The sequence below is a fragment of the Gymnodraco acuticeps genome, unplaced genomic scaffold, assembly GCF_902827175.1.
Source record: "Gymnodraco acuticeps unplaced genomic scaffold, fGymAcu1.1, whole genome shotgun sequence".
Classification (NCBI taxonomy): domain Eukaryota; kingdom Metazoa; phylum Chordata; class Actinopteri; order Perciformes; family Bathydraconidae; genus Gymnodraco; species Gymnodraco acuticeps.
Genome location: NW_022991974.1, coordinates 1 through 22,500, shown reverse-complemented (window position 1 = coordinate 22,500; position 22,500 = coordinate 1). Strand labels below are relative to the sequence as shown.

At 40.4% G+C, this 22,500-nt stretch overlaps 1 protein-coding gene across 1 annotated transcript; it reads right to left on the bottom strand.

Moving 5' to 3' along the window:
* Positions 1–9,492: 9,492 nt before the first annotated feature.
* On the bottom strand, positions 9,493–22,154 carry LOC117536198 (serine/threonine-protein phosphatase 2A regulatory subunit B'' subunit alpha-like; the record flags this gene model as incomplete). The annotated part of the gene is given in 11 exon segments (XM_034200965.1): positions 9,493–12,242; positions 13,565–13,671; positions 14,092–14,210; positions 14,322–14,497; positions 14,689–14,778; positions 14,867–14,915; positions 15,853–16,096; positions 18,647–18,721; positions 20,719–20,821; positions 20,909–21,012; positions 21,856–22,154. Coding segments are annotated over 11 exon segments (1,272 nt in total). The 3' UTR covers positions 9,493–12,145.
* Between the last annotated feature and the right edge of the window lie 346 nt (positions 22,155–22,500).

Sequence of the window (22,500 nt, the reverse complement as noted above, 5' to 3'; positions counted from 1 at the left end):
GCTTGAATTCCCGCTACTTAAAACCACAGAATATTTGCTCTGTTCTCCGCACTCCCATGTGTATCACATCACTAAAAAGCCCAAGATGTGCTTTACATTGAACATAAGACTCATGTATGGTGTTTGAAATAAAGACTCAGTGTCATGTACCCAACAGAGGACAATTGTGGGGTCCCAGAAGGATGGTTGGTTTAAACATTCAAATAATATTTATATTATTGTATCCAATACACTAATGAGGTAAATCCATTTCCCTTATTGATCTCCTCTACTAAATCCATATTATTCCCAAGGATAAAGAGAAGCAGATGAGTTAGGGTAGGGCTTAGAAACTTTGAAACAAGTGAGAAGTGAATTGTTGTGCAACGAGGGCTGTAACTCAATATCAGCGAAGCGTTCCCACGATTTTGTTATGTGGAAACATTTGGGAGTTGTGTACCGGCAGTGTGTGAGTATAAACCAAAACGTATTGATTGAAATAAACACGTAAACAAAGCCACCCTGAGTGACCTATTGGACCTTTACAGACAGACCGTCACATTAGATCAGATCGATGGAGGAGATTGGACGAGGAAAGACTGGAGGGAGCAGATATTTCCCCATGTCAGGGCCAGCTCTCCAAAACCTCCAGATGTTTACCACCAACCCAGCTGCTTTCTCTCTCCCTCCTTCTTTCTCTCCATCTCTCAGATTTGTCTCTCTCTGAGGCTCTTTAAAGCAAGCCCTCCCTGTAATCATGCACACTCAGCTCACCAGAGGTCTTTGAAGTGAGTGGAATGTGTCCAGCCATATGATAGTGCGTACTGTATATTCATATAGCGAAGAGAAAGCCAAGTCGAGGAAGCGAGTATAGAAATTGTTGGATTGCAGCCAATTCTTCTATGTGGTTCTCTAAATGTTAATTACGCCTCTGCTCCTGTCCTTACATGCATAATGTGTGTGTGTGTGTTTATGTATGCTGTATATGTTGTGTCTACATGAGTATGTGTGTGCATATGTTAGATAAAACTCTAGACTGAGACACCAGGTGACAGCTGATAATGGGCCTCCGGCAGCAGAAAAGGCTACGAAGGAACATGATGGTACGTGTGTGTGTGTGTGTGTGGTTGTGTGTGCGTGTAAGGTACTTCCTCCCATAGATGTAAGGATGGAATTTGGCTCATCGTGAGTTCAAAGGAGTCAATCCCAAAGCTCTCTCCAGACCAACAGGAGCAGACATGCCGCCCTCTCTCTCTTTGGGTCTCTGTCTCTTTGTCAACCTCTCTCTACCCATCAACCCTTCGTTCTCTCTTTTCTCAGAATTCTGCAATGCAGCTGTCTGGACCATCAGACATCAAACTAGCAACATCTATATCTATAGTGAGTGTGGTTACATTTGCACGTCCTGAATAGTGCACGTCATTGAAATATGTGTGTGTACAGAAAAAAATGTGGCGTGATTTAAATTAGATTTTTATCACTGAACTCTGATCAGCTCATATAAGTCATATAATCATAACTCATATAAGTCTCTGATCAACTCATATAAAAATGATGAATCATTATTTTTCTTTGCATGTTGTCATATTGTACTCACCTTTAAATTATGGATATATTAAAAATGATCAGGGACAGCAAATCATTTTGATGTGATAAACTGAAACAAACTATAATGTTAGGATGAACATGGAAATGTTTCTTTATTTCTGGGTGGAATTCTTTTATTTACCTTTCAGCATTTCCGTTCAGGTCTCACCTTAATATTTTATGTTAAACATTTTTTTAAATAACTCTTGATCGTTACATTTGGGCAATCTTATTCTTAATCAAGCCACATGTGTAATCATTTTGCCATCTGTAGCTAGCATTTAAAAAAAGACACTGTGGCTGGCAACATGTAATACATAATAACCATCTACAGTATAGCGGTGATAGCATCTCTACAAGCCTGCAATAATGCTGTTAGCTTAATGTAACGTTGACCAAACTTATACATCTTAGTGAAGGCTAAATACAAAGAACCGATGAGGCCAGTTGAAATTGTATACATTACATACAAAGCTAAGCATTTGATTGTTAATTATAATTAATATTATATTAATATCATAATGTAATGTAATGCATAATATCATAATGTCTTTGAAGGTAGATTTAAAGGGGACCTATCATGCTAAATGCACTTTTGTACGTCTTTTATAGGCAAGGCAAGGCAAGGCAAGGCAAGGCTTTTATACATGAATATGTGTCCCCGGTGTGTCAGGGAACTCACCAAGTGTCAGAAAACACAACCCTCTCTCTTTTCCTCCCCCAATCTCTAAAAACGGGGCTGCAACGGAGCTGATTATTATTTGAATTTTTCTGACATCAGAAAAGGGGTGCTCCGCCTATATGGGCAACTCTCCACCTATCAGTGGAATGAGAGACCGCTCGAAAGCGCTGGAGACGCTGTAGTACATCTGCCAGGCCTGTAGGTGGCGCTGTAGTCTGCCACAAAAGCAGAATCAGCCCGTACAAAAACAGGGCTGGAAAAGAGCAAATAGAGCGAAATGAGGCATGGCTAAAATGCATGATCTGTTTGGTATTTTGAAAAGAAAACTTCACAGACATGTTTTATATACGTATGGCCCTACAATATATGTTTAAAATATAGCATGATAGGTCCACTTTAAGTGTCGTAGTTCAATAGTGAAGTGAGCCAATATTTGAACCAAAATGTCAACCTCCTGGTAAGTTGGATTCATCCTATCATATGAGGTATGCCAGTTGAGATTTGTAGTATGTCTCTAACAACAGGGACACCCAATCCAAACTCCTCCTGTTTCCAAGCTCATCTCTCTGTCTTTCTTTGATAAGATGAAGATGAGGATAAGATTGGTTCTAGTTGCTTCCTCTCTTTCCAGGTCTTTCCCAAGGAGCTTTATCCGAAGCTCATGTTTCTGGTATCAATGGTGTGTGTGTGGAACAGGCACGTCTCTCGGCCTGATTCAAGACCCTCCAGTGCCCAGACACATCTCTCTGCTGTCGCCTTCCTCTCATTAATAAGATGAATTTGTTCCAGTTGTGTCCTCGCTCTTTTGGGGGATTTTCCACTCAGCGTTATCTAAAGCTTCATGTTCAGGGAAATCTGTGTTTGTTCCAGCTCTGCTAAACATGTCATGTGTTTTGACTTACAGAAGAACTTCCTGTTATGACATCACAGGGGGTGACATCACACGGCCGGGGGGGTGGGTTTTGGCAATCATGACGGAGAAATGTCCATGACTCAAAGAGCTGGTCTGCTCTGGTTGGCTAATGGCTTTGGCCCTGACATTTGGGGGAAAAACAAGCAGAGTGCCATTTCAAACAATGCCCAGTCAACTCTGACCTTCAGTGGGAGGCAAATTGCTCATGAAGAAATCACAACATGTTGGCATGCCAACTATTACACCATTCCCTGAACAATTATTGTATTCAGAAGAACAATAAACCCCCAGCAGAAACTCATGCCGACCATCAACCTTGATTTGCAATGAGTGAAAACCTCAAGAAACAAGTAAGACTAGTTGAATTAAAGAGGCCCTATTATGCTTTTTGGGGTTTTAACTTTCCTGTAATGTGTTACATTTGTTTCTTTGCATCTAGCCTGTTGCTGGAGCCGTTCTTGGTGCCAGGGAATTGCCTTAATCCGACTCTAAGGACACTTAATATTTAATTTGATTACCCCTTGCTGTCCTTTATTATTGTTTATCCATTTGTGTTTACATTCATTCATATTTGGTGTATTTTGTTGTTTTCCTTTGTTTAACCTTCTGTCAGAACCATAGCATTTTATCCTGTGCCGGACAGGTGCTGTGGGCCTGAGGCGGCAGACTCCCTGGTGGTGGCAGTGGTTTTCTTCACGTGTCCATTTTGAGTGGTGTGCAGTGTCACGGGTGATTTATTTTGGACCCCTTACTCCCTTTTTGTTAACTGCCGCCGTGGTAAGTCCAGCCCTGTCCGTTTCCCCAAAGTGGGTATTTTATTCAAATGTATTGTGTGTGGTGTTTTTAGATATTTTGTATGTTATAAATAAAACTGTATTCTGACCCTTAAAACTGTCTCTGCCCGTGTTGTAAAACGGACCTGATTGTCCTTATCAGTATTAGACCTAGTTTTTATAATTTCCTGGGGGCGAAACTCCCCCAGGTGGCGTTGTCAGCAACCGACTTCTAACACCTAGCCGCACCACACCGCCACACATATAAATGGTCTTCAAATGATAAAATCCCTGTGTTCCCTCCACACACACTCCCCTCCTGCCTGAAACGCCTCGATTGGACTCCTTTGTTTACTTTCGTAACATAGTGACATCACTATATAAGACTCATGCTTCTATTGGCTAGCACTCCAACACTCTTAAAATCCTCTTTTCACTTCGCCGTGTGCAAAATGATACTCCTTCCACGTACTTTCAGCTAGAGACTTCATTCCAACTTCAAAACGGTCACAAGACGTTCAGCTATTAAACTTGTATTCCGATTTTTGATATCTTTTAGAGTTTTTGACATATCAGTTTGAGTTTTGGTACATTTTCAGCCCGTTTTAGATTTTATAATGGTTGTCTATGGGACGGACTGTTCATGGCTAGAGTGGAGTCTCCAACCTTTCTTCATCTGAGAGCTACTTTGAAAAAATTAAAATGGCCAAGAGCTACTTGCATCACATCGTACATGATGTGCTAAAAGACATCTCTAAGCGGTTGACCAATCACAACAGAGCCGGCCAGCTAACCAATCAGAGCAGACTGGGCTCTGGTTTCAGACAGAGGGTGAAAAGAGGTGCTGCAGCACAGGCAGTATGAGAAAAAGAGCTTTTTGAACATTAAAGCATGGAGACATGTCCCAGTAGAGACACAAACTTCAAATATGAACTTAATTTGACTTTGAGAATAATAGTATAATATGAGAATAAAGTTAAAGACTAAAAATGTATTGATGTAGAGGCCTAGCCTTCAGCCATGTAGGGATGTAACGATACCAAAAACTCACGGTACGATAATATCGCGATAAAAAGTCCACGGTACGATATTTATCGCGATATTGAAAAATAAAGGAAAAAAATGTGAATATTTCTTTATTAAATAATAAATCTGATTTGTACAACATTTGAGTAGGATAGTAGTATTTTAAAGTGTCAACAATATAATAATCAGACCCTGCAATAGAATAAATAACTCACTCACTCAGCATCATCAAGGTTATCTTTTAGGAATATGAGCATGTCCACATTTCCAGGTAGAAGCTGGGATGTTTGGGCGTTTGCAATATCCCCTGTTGTGGAAACAACTCTTTTGCTTGGTACTGATGTTGCTGGGACAGAGAGATATGCTTTGGCCATGGGTGACAGCAGTGGGTAAAACTGTGCATTGTCTCTCCACCACTTCAAACACAATACCGTTTTTGCCAAGAAGGTGAGGCTTATTGACAGGGCGAGATATAAATATAGGCTACTGTTGGTACTTGTCAATGTCTCTAGGTATGTACATGTAGCCAGTGGTGTAGTGGGGATTTTTTTACTGGGGGGACGCTATTTTAATCAGGTCATCCCAAACAATGCCACACAAGTGCGCACGCGCGCAGTGCACTCACAAAACGGGCAGACAGGTCCACAGAAACTACCGGTATGCTTAGTCCTACTTTAGTTACTGTACTGCAAAAAGCAGACGTCGCTGCGCTCAACACACACACAGACTCAAAACCATGGACACACTGGCACATAAGTTACATAAACAATTTATAGGCCTAAATTGCATAAGCTACAGCAGGGGTGCCCAACCAGTCGATCGTGAGATGTGTCTAAAAATAGAACAACAATATTCAGTTTTATCGTTAACGTCCTATAACATAATCTTCCTGTGCCAGAATAATGCACTTGAACGCATCAAAGCTTTGTGATTGGCCAGCGTGACCCCTGTGTCGGGGCGTGGCTGGTGGGCAGTGCACTAGTTCGCTGACATTGTCCGTGTCAACAGGAGTGACAGTCCGCACACACACAAGACCGCAATTAAGCAAGAAAGCCCAAAATATATAATTTTCACTCCGAGTGGGAGGATGATTATTTTTGTATCTATTCCAATTCAAAGTCCATCTGTCTCATCTGCAATGCGAGCGTGGCTTTATTGAAGAAGGGTAATTTAGGAGCGGCATTTCAAAACAGTGCACAAACGCTACGAGACGGAATTCCCTCCTAATTCTGCCCTACGCTCCAAAAGGGGAGGGGCCTGAAAGGACAGCTAAATGCACAGCAGTCCATTTTCACCAGGCCCAACAACAAGAGCAAGGCTGCTACCAGAGCATCTTATCGTGTCAGTCACGTTCTTGCGAAACACATGAAGTCTTTCAAAGACGGCGAAGTTGTGTAAGAAGCATTCCTGGAGGCTGCCGACGCGCTTTTGGGGGACAGTAAAAATAACAGTAGCATTTCAACAGGTTTTTGATATAATAAAAACTCAAGTTAGATACCGTTATTAATCAGCTGTAAGTTTTAGTTTGTTTGAACTTATTCATTATAATTATTGTACAAAATGGTATAAGAATGCAAACTTAAAATGATTATAGTCTATTATCAATTCAGGTTAAGAAACTAGTGTTGCTTGCATCCTATTTTAAAGGCATTTCTTTTTATAATCTACTCAAATGCAACAAAAAAAGGGTTTGATTCTATTAATTTTGTCTTTTTTATTGCACTGTTGCAGCAGATTCCTGTGTAGCTTCAGATCTGAGTTGTCTTATTAGTAAGCCTAACTAATTAACTGCTAACTAACTAACTGCTACTTTTGTAGCAACACTATTTTTATATAATGGCAAAGAAAGGGTTCAGAGTCTTTTCTTTTTTCCTGTGTCATATCATATGTGGCAGCACTGTTCAATGTTTCTTGAAAACATTACCCACTGTAGTGACGTGTGAATAAACTCAAACTCTGTATCAACAACACTGTTGTGTAACTTCAGTTAAATACTTGTATGTGTGTAGATTAGAAAGAGGTAAGATAAAGCATCTGCAGTATTTTATGAAGTATTAATCGTACAAAGGTCAGTTTTATACAAGTAGAAGTGTGTATTTACCTGGTAGTATTGGCTACGCCTCTCTATTTGGACTGGTAGATCTCGGCAGACTGACAACTTTAAAAGTAGCTCTCGGTTCAAAAAAGGTTGGGCACCCCTGAGCTACAGTATTGCAACTAAGCAGACAGCGCTGCTTCTCTATCTCACATATACTTTCAAAATCTATTTAAAATTCATAACAAAACAAACAAAATTCCCAAAGTTGTCCTGAAATTAACTTATTAAATAAACAAAACCAAAAATATAGCCTACTTATGCAAACAACATTGAATCTGGACTTGAAATTATTCTGATTAGGCCTAGCCTATATTGCAAATAAGCAGACAGCGCCACACACACACACACACACACACACACACACACACACACACACACACACACACACACACACACACACACACACACACACACACACACACACACACACACACACACACACACACACACACACACACACACACACACACACACACACACACACACACACACACACACACACACACACACACACACACACACACACACACACACACCACACACACACACACACCACACACACACACCACACACACACACACACACACACACACACACACACACACAGCGTTTTGAAGACCGATACATCCGAAATGGATGAACAAACTTTGCAGCCCAGTTTCCCAGCGTTGCAGTCTATCCACGGGCATGCCTCTTGTTTCCTCCGCTACATCTCCTCCGTCCATACCTCTGGGAAAGGTGAGCCAGGGGAACGTTGCTAGCGCAGCTAACGTTAACGTTAGTGCTAGCATTATCCACGTCTTTTGGCGGCTCTTCTGGTGATGTAGTGCTAGTAGCAGCTTCACTTGTAGCTTCGGTGCTGCTAGCCTCTTTCTTCTTGTGAATTATATTCTTTTTAGAAAATAAGTCAAGTAAAAAATGTTTGCCTGCCATTTTTCGTTAGCGTTCTTGAGGGAAAGAGCTGCCGCAAAACTGGCGGGCGGCGAGCTGGCCGTGGGTGTGTCACTGACACACCCCCAGCTCGCTGCAGGGTCACGAGCGTGATGACGAATCATCATTTTTTTAGGAAATCGTTTTTATTTTGTATTATAATTACTGTGAAATGTATTATGTTTTTGTCATTATTAGAACAAATACACACTTACAACTGATAAGACTGGCAATTATTTTATATTTATTAGACTATTAAAAAAAAGATCATGCTCCAAATAAGTGGGGGTACGGCGTACCCCCGCGTCCAACGCCCATTACACCACTGCATGTAGCCCTGTAAATACGTGGTCCTTTTGTGTTATCTGTTGTTGTATGTTCATGTTGTAACCTACTTTCTGCCATGTTGGACAGGTCTCCCTTGAAAAAGAGATCGATGATCTGAATGGGACCATCTGGTTAAATAGAGGTTTAAAAAAAAAAAAAAGGAAAAAAAAAATTATTTAATTCTTTTTTTTAAATCGCGGTAGATTTTGTCAGTCTCACGACGGTATTGAGACATTTATTCACCGCGATATGGCGATATTCGATATATCGTTACATCCCTACATGTTAGTGTCATGGCTTTAAGGATGAAAATGTCAGTAAATACCTGAACAACTATTGGACACTTTGCCATGAAATGTGGTACTGACTTTTATCCGATGAATCATTATGACTTTGTTGATTCTCTTATATCTCCTGTATTGCCTCCAGAAAGTCAAATGTTAAAGTTATCCTGTAAAGTATCTCAATATTAACAACATAGATTGGTAGAGACATTACAAGTTGCCTGATTATAGTTGCTATAGTTGAGGACACAGATGATATTCTACTAAAGAGGGGAAGGATGAGGATGGTGATACTGGTAAAGAAGTCATCCCACTTAGTAGTACCAGGGTCCGCTTGAAAAGCCCCACAAATGAATTGTACCAAATTACATTGACAAAAACATCTATGAGACAAAGAAAATTCAGGACTTCCTGTTTTGGTCCAATGTTTCTCATGACAACAGTGACGAAAGTGATTCGGTACAGAGCTGCTGATGTCAGGTATGCCAGTAGCAGTCCAAGACATGAGGGTCGAGTACCCTGGCATTAAATCATCCCTTGTACTTGAGGACAAAAAACAAACTCTAAAAACCTCACCAACCTTGAAATGTTACCAGTATCAATTTAAATGTTTTTGAAAGAGGATATCATGTTCTAGTTTGAAGTTCTTGATATGGATGCCAAATAAATCATCCTTCAGGTAGAAGGTCAGAACGCCAGACCCTCAGAACTTTAAAAGGCTGTAAAGCACACTCTGCAGAGCCTCAGTGCAGACAAACACACTTACTGTACTCACTGTGTGTGTACACAAGGAGGGCTGGATGACGAACGTGTGTGTGAGACTTGTTTGTGTGTCTGAGTTGAGAGGAGGGGGTTGTACGTAGGCAACCGTAAAAAACCTTCAAGGAGAGTTATTATTCTTGAAACATATTTTTATTTAAACTTTTAAACTTCAAAAAAAGCAACAAATGACAGCGCTGGGCAAAGAAAAGGGAAAGAAGAGAAGGACATTGGTAAGGAAAAAAGAACAAAAGGAAAGAAAGAAAGAAAGAAAAAGAGAAAGAAAGAAAGAAAGCCATGCCAATACAATAATCATCAGTATTTGAATACGTGTCAGCCTACTCAAGTCTCCTCTGCACAGAGGAAGTACATCAAAATAAAAGTCTTCCGTCTGCATATCAAAGTAGAGATTTCATTTCAAAGTAAAAGTTTTGCATGGCTTTTCTCCCGGCTTGATGCTGCATCAGGACACAATCGGAGTCCCAATGCCTTCAACAGTTCTTCTCAAACACTGTCTCCATCAGCTGGTCTCCCTGGGAGTGTGTGAGTGTGTGTGTGTCGCCACAGCGAGAAAAAGCATCAGTCCCAGAGGTCTCCACGTGAGATGTTTGTCATATGTTGTGATTGTCAGATCCTCATTTTCTTCTGATGATATCCACCGTGCATCGAACACACAAACATACATACATCCATCATAATTTACCCCCCTTATCCCGAGCCACACAGTGGCACAGCAATACAAACCATCAAAATACAACAACAAATCGCAGCCGTTATATCTATAATGGCTTATCATTAGTTATTATTATAATAATATATTTAATACACAGTCAGGCACATTTACAATGGCAATAGAGCATAACAGGGTCAACTTAAGGTCCTTAAGGCCTTACAGCATCCACTAGCGTTCTCCCTTTCTATAGCAACTAAAGTGTGTGTGTGTGTGTGTGTGTGTGTGTGTGTGTGTGTGTGTGTGTGTGTGTGTGTGTGTGTGTGTGTGTGTGTGTGTGAGTGTGTGTGTGTGTGTGTACAGTAAATGTCTGTGAAGGAGGTATATGGCAGTGAATTTGAAGCCATTGTGTACAAAAGCTGTCCCTTTCCTAATTAAAGAGTTATACTAGCGTGCACACACACTCTGACCCTGGGAATCACATCCAATGGCAACAACTATGACGTATTATCAGCCCGAAACTGAGAGCTACACATCACACGCTCCTAAAACACACCCCTGTATTATGATTTCTGAGCACACACACACACTGCTAGCTATTACAGTAAGGGCAGTGTTCACATGCAGCTGTCTCTGGGAGTGATGGAGGGTCGTTTTATTCCAATTAAAAAGCTACATTTAACCAAGTATATCTATGTATGTGAACAGTTCTGATTTGATTGAATTGTAATGTATCCATCTCTGAGATTTCTGCAAATACAATAACAATTAAAAAATGATGCTGTTGCAAAAAGCCTAGAAAAATGAAGTAGCTTAAATATAACTAAATTCCCCTTATTTGCACTGTAATATGGTTGAGGTGAAATCGCAAAGATTCCTAACACTTTTTCAAATCAAACCAAAACTATCTGCAGGCTAGATAATACCTAAGGTTTGAGAGTAGCCATTGTTTGGGGGATGTGTCCCTTTAAAAAGGCAGTGGTGTGTAAAAAAAGTTTCATTATCAAACGTTTCATGACAAAGAGATGTTTAAGCGGAACAAATAAAAATGTTGGCATCAATTTCAGAAACAGATCAACGTAATAACCAGGTACTGTACATAATCAACAAGGAAGGGAGAAAAACACTGTGCTGAATAATTGCATGAGACTGACAGGAAGAGCTCACATTTCCTATGCTATTGCATTATTGCAAATGTTACAGGTGGAAATGTGTGGGAAACTCTACCAGAGAGTTTGATATGTTTGTCAACACGCATATGTCTCACTGTGGCCTGACTGTGTGGTCAGACACTTTTTTTCTAGGGTTTAAAAATAAGTGCAAAGGGAGTCCAGAGGTGGAGCGCTGATAGTGCTGCACTAATAATAGAGCAGCTCAGGCTGTGCAGTAAACTGAACTCCCTCTCTTGAAGTTGGCCAGCCCTTATGCACCGAGTGACTGTGATGTCCTGCAGTGACACAGACTGGCCACAGAGAGGTACTGTTACATGATTCCTCCCTGAAGGGACTGGAGGTTTAACAACTTCCTTTAACAAGGAACGCAGTGACATGCTGTGCGGGCAGCAGGTTTCTGATGGCAGTGTCTGTCTGGATGTATCATTACTGAGCAGATGACTGCTCTTTTTCAGTTCCTATCGCTATAATTGTCCATTTCTGTGTCCATATTTATCCAACTAGGACACTGTTTGTGTAACTCTAGGTCTCTGTCTGTCTACCTTCAGATGATTGTCTTTTGGCAGGATTGTCTGTATAAAAATTCACATTTACATTATAAGTACACAGAGATTATTCGTCTTGATTACTTTAAGAGCTTATAGTACATTTCTCCCCACCATCTTTCGCTTTGTTCTCTCGGACGAATCAAAGAGCACGAGGCAGTGAAACAGTTCTCTGTATAAATACAGAAGTGATATTGCACCAGACACAGAACAGTACTGGTTTACGGTCACACACAAACACACGAAAAACGATGAGCCTGCTCTGAGGAGGCTCCAGAGTCATCGAGAGACAGATGTTTCTCTCTGTCTTTACGTCCATGCATCTTTTGGTGCTCCATTCTGAAGGGACCTTCAATCCATTTTTTTCCAGGAAAAATACCCAAGAATCCAGGGAAGAGTTTTATGCTGACAGGTCTGAAATGACCAGTTTTTCCATTTTATTCCCAATCTCTCCTGAGACTTGAAGCTCCTCGGACTCATAGTCATCATCAAAAGACCTGAAAACACAACACACAGCAAAACTGGTTAATTTGAATTATAGTTTAACTGTCCTGACAAACAAACTCATCTTCAGATACCAGAATATCAAAATATTGTATTGTGTATTTCAATACTTGGAGATGCACATAGGCATGTATAATAATAATAATACATTACATTTATAAAGCGCTTTTCCTGGTGCTCAAAGTGCTTACAAGCAAGTAAAACAAAATAACAACAAAAGTAAAAAGTGTTAAGATAGGTGGAGGCAAGATAGAAAAGGTGAGTTTTATGTGTGTGTGTGTGTGTGTGTGTGTGTGAGAGTGTGTGTGTGGCATAGGATTACTATCCTTGTGGGGACCTAAATCTGTTTACACAGTCACGTGTGGGGACTGGCTTCCCTTATGGGGACAAAATGGAGGTCCCCATGAGGGGAATCATTCATTTTAGGGTGAAGACTTGGTTAGGGTTAGGGTAAGGGTAACGGTAAGGGTTAGGCATATGTTGGTTAAGGTTAGGATACGTCTCCAGGAAATGCATGTAAAGGCACGGACACACCAGGCCGATTATCGGCGTCGGTGGGCGTCAGGCCGACGATGAGCGTCGACACGCCCTACTCAGATTGGTGTGTCCCGCACCGTCGGGTCTTTTCAGCCGGGCAGTCAGTCAAAGGCAGTCGGCAAAATAAATCACTCTGATTGGCTGTTCAGCTAGCGAATCAGTGCATGAGAAGCTAAACGGAAGTGAGGGACCTAAACAAACTATTAAGAAGGCAAATCTGAGATTTAATTTAACTCCAGCTCTCGACACAGGTTCGGGAAAGCCCCATAAGCTTCTCGCTGTAGAGTGAAAATGGAACGCACACACTGTTGTTTGTTTAAATCACGCAGTCTGTTCTTCTTCTCTCGGTGTATCATGCAGTCTGTGTTCCGGTTGTTGCCTCTTTTGAATGACGAATACACACTACCGCCACCTGCTGGTAAGGAGAGTTATTGCCACTCACGAATGCGCAGTTCGTACGTGCTTCTTGGCCGTCGGATGAAGTCTTTGTGGTGTGCTCCAGTGCGACACATGGCCAAAACGCAGAGACGACGCAACAGTCGGGGTCCGTCTGTGTCAGTTCTTTGTTGTCAGATTGGTGTGTCCGGGCCTTAAGTCAATGTAATGTCCACTGAAGTAATGTATACATGGTGTGTGTGTGTGTGTGTGTGTGTGTGTGTGTGTGTGTGTGTGTGTGTGTGTGTGTGTGTGTGTGTGTGTGTGTGTGTGTGTGTGTGTGTGTGTGTGTGTGTGTGTGTGTGTGTGTGTGTGTGTGTGTGTGTGTGTGTGTGTGTCGTACCCTTCGTGAAGCTGCTCGTTTGCATTCTCCTCTGCCACCAGGATCTCATACTCTTCTGAGGCATATTTATCCCAATCCGAGGGCTCTGGACCTTCACTATCAATGTCCTGAAACAACACATACACAGCAACGATCAGTCTTTTACAGGAAAGAGAGGAGTTCATAGTTTATTTTACAAGACACAAGAAAAAGCACAAACAGAGTAGTTACTTCATAGCAATACAAAATGAAACCTGGGAATGTGGATGTATCAAACCCCTGTAGCCATTTGTCTAGTAGTGATATTAATGGAGATATAATGGGAGTAAATCAGTCAAAGTAGTCTATTAAGCACTTTGAATTGCCTTGTGTTGAAAAGTGCTATATAAATAAACTTGCCTTGCCTATTATATTTTTAAAAAGTATACAAAATTATAAAAAAACGATTTTCTCTTTTGCAGGAAGGAAATCAAAATCCTGTGTTCCCCTTCAAATTGATAGCTCCTGCAATGTGGCTGTATATGACACATACAGATGTGAATGCTCACCTTTTGCACAGCAAATGGGTCTCTTTGTTCGTGGTCCAGGTATTTCTCCAGGTTGAAGAAGGTGTCGAAGAATATGTGGGCCATCCGACAGCGCTTCAAGTCACCAAGGGTTATCTTACCTGGAGAAAACAACAGATACACAAACAGACGTACAGTAGGTGTGAAGTTTGGAAAGCAAGGGTGAGAAGCAAGATTCCACTTTCTTAAAAAGAGCGAGTGTTGACGCTAACCTGAACTCTCGGGTTTGACCAGGTCGAGCATCTGGCACAGCAAATCCTGGAAGGGCAGCGGTTCGATGCCCATCCTCTCCATCCTCTCACACTGTTCCTCATAGAAATACTCCAACTCAAACATGGACAGAACACCATCGCCATCCACATCCATGCAGCGGTACCAGTACTCTATACTGGAGGGAGAAACAACAAACGCACAATGAATTACACACCACAGTCACAGACAAAACTAAAAAGGTGGAAAAGTGCATTTGCAAATAAAGTGACATCTGGCTGGGATTCTAAATGTCTATTAGACACACGCGGGGAGAATAAATGCTCTGACAGATGCTAAATCACGCAGGACCGAACGATTGTAAATCACCTGGTGGGATTTTTCTTGTCTTCTTCCGACATGAGGAACCAGACGAACTCGGCGTAGCTCATCCTGCCTTCCCTCTGCACAGCGTTACCCCTGGAAACAACAGAGACACATTCAATACTGCCATCATGGTGAAGTAATCAGCTCCACTGTGTTTGTTCATGTCTGTGTTTCCACTTACCGAGTAACTGCCCCCGAAAACAATCTTTCAATGATTCTGTTTGAGGATGCTGTCACAGGAGAGAATGAGAAAAGTAAGCAAATGTAACAAACAAATGGAAACTGTTGTCAAACATACTGTAGAGCAGTGCTTCTCAAACTTTTTTCAGTAATGTACCCCCTTTGAAACATTTTCTCAGCCAAGTACCCCCTAACCGATCCCGACATTTTTTGATCGAAAAAGCCTATATAAATAATTACAATATAGTGATGTTCCCTCAGTGTGTGATGTATTAACTCCTTCGTGGTATGCATTACAACAAACTAAGGATATTTTCATTTTATGCATGAAAAAAAATAACATAACAGATTGTTTTATAAATGTAAGTAATATGTTATTGTGAAAAACTATACAATACAATACACACATTTGACATGTTTATATGAGGACCCCCTTGGTGGTTCTAGGAATGTTTTATATAAAATTGTGTTTTCTATTTAACTTATTTTACTAAGATTATTTTTTTAATTAACCTTTTTTTTATGTCACGTACCCCCTGCAGTACCCCAACGTACCCCCAGGGGTCCGCGTACCCCCATTTGAGAATCACTGCTGTAGAGCATACAGTTCAACCATTTGCTTAAATACTGAATAAGTTCATTTAAATGTGGCTAAGTGGTAATTTTACGTAGTTAACGGTGTAATGCATTTCACATCAGAGAGCGTTGAGTCTGAGACAAACAGCTGTCGTTTCTACATTAGCTAGTCAGAGCTGAACAAGTGGCAGATACGCAAGGGAATGTCTAAAACAGTCTCTCTCTGATTATTTACTGGCCAAAATGTTTTTATATAGCCATAAAATAAATAACAAATATGCCTCTTTATAATCTATACATCCTATACATATCTATTTTGATTTTAAGGATTCTTTCTTGATATAGTTTAAACATTTGTAGATGTGTATGGTCTGGATGTGTTCCAGTCGGGACTCTTTGAGTGGTCCTTACTGTGTTCATTGTATCTGGCCAGGTCTTTGGGGTCGATGTAGAGGTCATGGTCAGTGTCCAGCTCCCAGAACTTGCAGTAGATAACGTAGAAGTGTTCGTAGGAGAAGTAGTCTGTGATCTGGTTGATGTCGTCCTCCTCCTCCAGCAGGGCCAAGGTCTGCAGGAAGTTACTCCTGCGCAGCTCCATCATGGTCATACGACCCGTCCACGAACGGTTCACCACGTAGAATATCCGCTGGATCACCTGGGATAACAGAGTGTCAAAAGAGGCTATGATTAGCAGAGGATAAAGATATCAGTTCACCAAAAGACACAAAATCAAACCATGTACCAAATATAGCATTATATATAGTCAGATATTTGCCTCGACTGTTTCCATGACTGCTTTTGTCCTAAAAGGCTAAGGCAAGGCAAGTTTATTTATACAGCACCTTTCAAAACAAGGTAATTCAAAGTGCCTTACAAAACTGAAAGACATTAAGAAATAGTGCAGCGGAAACACATTATAAAATGGCATTAAAAAGCAAAGATAATAAAAACGTTAGTTGAGCAGTAATGAAACACAAGATTAAAGCACATGAACACTTCATACATAATAAATAAGAATAGAAATCAAGAGAAAATGAAAACACACGCCAAAACAGTTTTACATTTTCAGTCAAAATATAAAGCTTAAGATATTTGAATAGCTGAGTGAGTGGAGGGACTGTGAAATGTGTTTTAGTTTTGGCTAATGGGGGTCTAAAAATAGATCGAGAACGAAAGGTCTGACTCTGACCCGGAGCTGTCAGGCTGGACAGACTCTATGAAAATAGCTCGAAACTCACATGGGATCTTTCCAGGCCCCGGCATCCGGCTGTTTTAACTGTAGGCCTCATCTTTCCATGAGGAAGACCCACCCACAATTCAATCTACAACTAATATTCTTGTCCTCATTCACAATACGAGTCAGACAGGTCTTTAGCATACCATGGAAACGAGGGGGGCCGTGCTCTCTGTCCTGAAACACAACACTTCGGCTCAGTAAAGAGCGGATTAACACCCATTTCCTGGTACATGGACTGGCCCCCCAGGGCTATTAATGTGTCACCAGAGATGGCAAAAGCACACACATCCTTTACTCAAGTAGAAGTACAGATACTTGTGTTTAAAATACTTCTAAAAGTAGAAGTACTGACTAAACTTCTTTACTCAAGTAAAAGTAGAGAAATATGGGCTTTGAAATGTACTTCAGTAAAAAGTACCCATACCTAGCAGCTGTTTTAAAGAGTACCTGACCTCCCTTTATATTAATAGAACAATAATGTAATTCTTAGCTAATGAATGTTTCCATGCTGAACAACGGCAACATGACAACGTTTCCATTGGTCCCTCTTCTTTAGAGAAGACCAGGAAATGATGGATACACGGATCGTGTTCAAATCAATAGGCACGCAATGACTCTAAATAATAATGATCACGCATCAAACACACATTCAAACTAAAGGAACCAGCCTGTTTAGAAAATGTAAGAAGTAGAAAGTACAGGTATTTGTGTTCAAAAAGTAATAAGTAAGAAGTAAAAAGTCGTCAGAATAATAAGTAGTGGAGTAAAGTACTGATACCATAAAAATGTACTTAAGTAGTCCACTACTTCCCACCTCTGTGTGTCATACAGTAGCCAGTGAGCTGGCCTAAACTGAAGGAAGTGTCTTAATATGGGTATGTGGAGGGTCGGGGTCCCTTTTTTTTGGGGGGGGGGGGGGGCTTCAGTGTTTCCGTGACGATCCTCTCTGCACTTATACTCAGCAAACCTTTCTCTTCTAAAGCACGTTTTTCTGCTGCACACACACACACACACACACACACACACACACACACACACACACACACACACACACACACACACACACACACACACACACACACACACACACACACACACACACACACACACACACACACACACACACACACACACACACACACACACACACACACACACACACACACACACACACACACACACACACACACACACACACACACACACACACACACACACACACACACACACACACACACACACACACACACACACACACACACACACACACACACACACACACACACACACACACACACACACACACACAAAATTCTGAGATGTCACAGATATTTGATACTGATGGCTTTGATTCGATGCTTTGCACAGTGGTTGCAGCGGTGGTTTTATCTTTTTTTGACGGTACAATACCTCATATTTTATATCTTCATGGAATGTTGAGTATGACACATCTGTAAAATAAGTGATTTATAAAGCAGCTAGTAACTTAAGCGGTCACACGTGTTGAATGGATTCAAAAGGTAAAAGTTTAAAGGACAGAAGTAGAAGTATAATTAAATGGAAATAATAAATTAGAAGTACATTAAAACTCTCAATTTTGTTGTTGAATTTGTTAATTTTCTAATGTAATTATATTCTTGGTCTGTACGTTAAACTGATTTCTAGTAACTGTACACTTTTTATTTAGTTATTTTATTTATTTTGTAGCATTATTTTGTAATCTGCCATATGTCTAATGTTGGGGAATGTTCAGTTGTGTGTGTGTAATGTGAAAAATGTAAAAAATTAATAAATACATGTTTAAAAAAAAAGAATAATACACGAATAATCAAAATAAAGACGTTGCTCGATAATACCCAACACAGCGGACTGATACAATGTTGATGTTAGTAGTCCTATTGTCAGATTGAAATACACGAAAGTAATCAAATGAAACAAAAGTGTATCTGATGTTTTCATGCCATTTACCGTTGTTATGTAGCGGGAATGGAATTCAGGCGCATCTTTCAGAAAGGTGAGCCCAGGATGCGTGTCCACTATGTCCTGATGAGACAAACAGGAAACAAAACTTCATTTATACGACTTCAAGGTTCAAGGTTCTTTATTGTCAAACTAACATAGCTACAGAGTAATTATGTCGTTGAAAATCTTAGGTCACAGGCCTCTCCAACAATGCAACACAATAATACAGATAAGCAGACAATATTAAAACAATATTAAAATATACTATATTAAAAGTAATACAAAAATAAAAATGGTTTTAAAAAAAGTGAGAAAAGAAAAAGTGGAATAGTGCAATACGAGTCTATATACAAGTTATTGGAATGATATATTAGATAAATAGATAAATAATTACTAAGTAGCAGATGAATGTTATGGATGTTGTTACAACAGTTCAGGTGTTTGACGGCCCGTCCACACTACAGCTTCAAAAAAAGCTTGGCGTGTCTGAAGCTCGACCAACAACCAATCACATGAATCTCCCGCCCCTGACACACAAGCAGCGGTTTGATTGGCTAGAGCTTGTACTGGCATATGATTTGATTGGCTGACGCTTCCACCGAAAGCTTCAGAAGCTTCAAAAGTTGAACATTGCTCAACTTTTGCAGCCTGACACGCCAGGAAAGCTCCGCTCTGCTTCCCACAATGCAGTTCGGCGAAAAGTGACGTCACCCCATTCAAAGTGAATGGGGAGAAACCGTTTTTGAAGCTGTCGAAGCTGTAGTGTGGACGGCCCGTAACAGTCTTGATGGTAAATACAGAAGACAGCACGGAGAGAGTGTAATGTCTGTCTTGCGTGTAAAATTCTTAGGTTTACTTTACATGTCTTGTATTTAGTATATCCATATCTTTTTATCTTTGTCGTTTTATTTAAGTATGTAGTTTATTTCCTTTTTATATATCCTTATAAGATAATGCTCTTCAAATCTCAAAATACAATCCTTTGTCTTTTACTGTACATCATCCTCTTTATTTCTGCAAATGCATGAATGTGGTTTTGTGGTTCTTTCATGTAAAGAGAGAAGAGCTTTGATACAACCTGACAGAGATGGCAAAAGTACACATCCTTTACTCAAGTAGAAGTACAGATACTCGCGTTTGAAAATACTCTGGTAAAAGTAGAAGTATCAGAATCAGAAACAGGTTTATTGCCAGGTAGGTTCGCACATACTAGGAATTTGACTTAATGTCATGGTGCATACATAAAATATAAAAAACAAGAAATCTAATATAAAACAAAACATATTTTTCACCGTAATAAAATACAGTTAAATAGCAATACAAATGAAATAAAGCAGTAATTTACATGGAAACAGAATTGTATTAAAACGAATTTTAAAATATAAACTATGAAATGTGAAATATGAATATGTGCAGAAAGGAGTATGAACATTGTGTGCATTAATGTAATGCATATAGTCTATGATGTGGCAGAGGTAATGTGTCAGTGGGGGGGCCGGGCCTTGTTTAAGAGGCCGGTAGCGGAGGGGAAGAAACTGTTCAGGTGGCGAGAGGTAGTAAGTACTGACTAAACTTCTTTACTCAAGTAAAAGTAGAGAAGTATGGGCTTTGAAATGTACTTAAGTAAAAAGTACCCATAACTCCCAGCTGTTTTAAAGAGTACCTGACCTCCCTTCATATTAACAGAACAATAATGTAATTGTTAGCTAATGAATGTTTCCATGCTGAACAACGGCAACATGACAACGTTTCCATTGGTCCCTCTTCTTTAGAGAAGACCAGGAAATGATGGATACACGGATCGTGTTCAAATCAATAGGCACGCAATGACTCTAAAGAATAATGATCACGCACCAAACACACATTCAGACTAAAGGAACCAGCCTGTTTGGAAAATGTAAGAAGTAGAAAGTACAGGTATTTGTGTTCAAAATGTAAGAAGTAAAAGTAAAAAGTCGTGGAGTAAAGTACTGATACTAGAAAAATGTACTTAAGTACAGTAACGAAGTATTTGTACTCCACTACTTCCCACCTCTGCAACCTGAAACTACGATTGATTGATGTTGATTAAACTGTACCTGCATCAGAGGGATGAAGTCCTCCTGCTCCAGGAAGTTACAGCTGGGTTTGGCTAGCAGCGAGATAAACTTTGACGCATCGTCGTGGCAACTGTGCAACAACCTGCAGGAGAGGACAGTTTTGGACAGTTAAAATGGACTGATAAGACTTAGGATGTGTAGGACTTGATGAACTTGAGGTCTCTCTTACTTCCTCCAGGTTGCAACGAAGGAGTGAACAGAGACGAAGCCCGTCCTCTCACCGCCTGCTGTGTAGAACATGGGGCCCTTCCAGTAGAGTGGACACCCGCATGCCTGAACAGAAAGACAATACAACCATTCACTTACCCGGAAAAACAATCGCATGTTGTTCAAACCACAGAGTTGGTTTTTTTAAGTTGGTGATAAGACTGCTTAGGAAAGAGTGCATTAAAAAAATAGCGCTGCATCAACCAGACAATGTGTGGGCAGCGATATCTCATATTTCATATTTCTGAAAAACCATCAAAACACAGTGTTTTCTTTCCAAAATTAAAGATCACACTGCTTAGAAATATGTTGTTGTTACATCACTGCATTAACCAGACAATGTGTGGGCAGCGATATTCTGAACAATATGTCTCCATGGAATAAATGTGTCTGGTAGCAAGATGTTAATCTTACATATGACTGCCAAGAAATATTGATGCTGTTCTTTTCATATTTCTGATGCTTCATACTTCAGAGCAGGTTCATAAGGATGATAACATTTAGTCTTAATTATTTACCTACCTTTATTTTATAGGTCATAATCTTTTTATTTGTATTTCTGTTGTACCTATATGTTCACTTTGTTTTATGGGGTTTTATATTTTATATTGTTGCATCGACTCAGTTGTCTTGTGTCTTATCTGTCAGAGAGAAACCATGATTTATTTTATATTATCATACATTTTACCTCCTTGTGTCTATTAACCTGATCAAATGTTATATTTTGTATGTACCTTTTAAAGTTCTTTAACATGTGATGTGTCATTTTGTAAAGCACTTTGATCTGCATGTGTTGTATGAAAAGTGCTATATAAATAAAGCTTTATTATTATTAAAGCAGGAGTAAAGAGTGTTTCTGGGATGTTCTAGGATTATGAACATTGCAATGTCTATTGTTGAACTGCTGACCTTTGCGATCTTGCCCATCTCATATATGTCCGCCTTCTCCTCCTCGAACTCAGTGTAGGCCGCCTCGATGGCAGCGATGGTGGCGTCGTGGCCGGGGGCCGGGCCCATGGCAGGGAGCCCCCGGGGGTAGTAGAACCTGGGAATGTTGATGGCAGGGGGGCGGCGGGGGGGTGGACGATCACCGGAGCCGGGGGGGGGCTTGGGTGAGCGCGGGGGGGGGGGGTCGGTGTGGTCGGGGCCAGGGCCGGAGCCGGAGTCGGTGGAGGTGTGCCTGGCTTCTTCTCCGGTTTGGCCTGGACCTGAAAAGAGAGAGAAGGGACATCAGGTTTGTACTGTTTTCACTGTTTTGCCTGTTTTCACTGTTTTTCACTGTTTTTTCACTGTTTTCACTTTTTTTCCCTGTTTTTCCCTGTTTTTCACTTTTTTTCCCTGATTTTCCCTGTTTTTTTACTTTTTTTCACTGTTTTTCACAGTTTTTCACTGTTTTTCACTGTTTTTCACTGTTTTTCACAGTTTTCCCTGTACATTTTACATTCATATTCTATTTAATATTGAATAATCCATTCTTGCACAATAATATCCTGCATTATATTTGTTTGTTACTAGAAATGTACATTTCCACATGTATATTTTCCACATGTATAT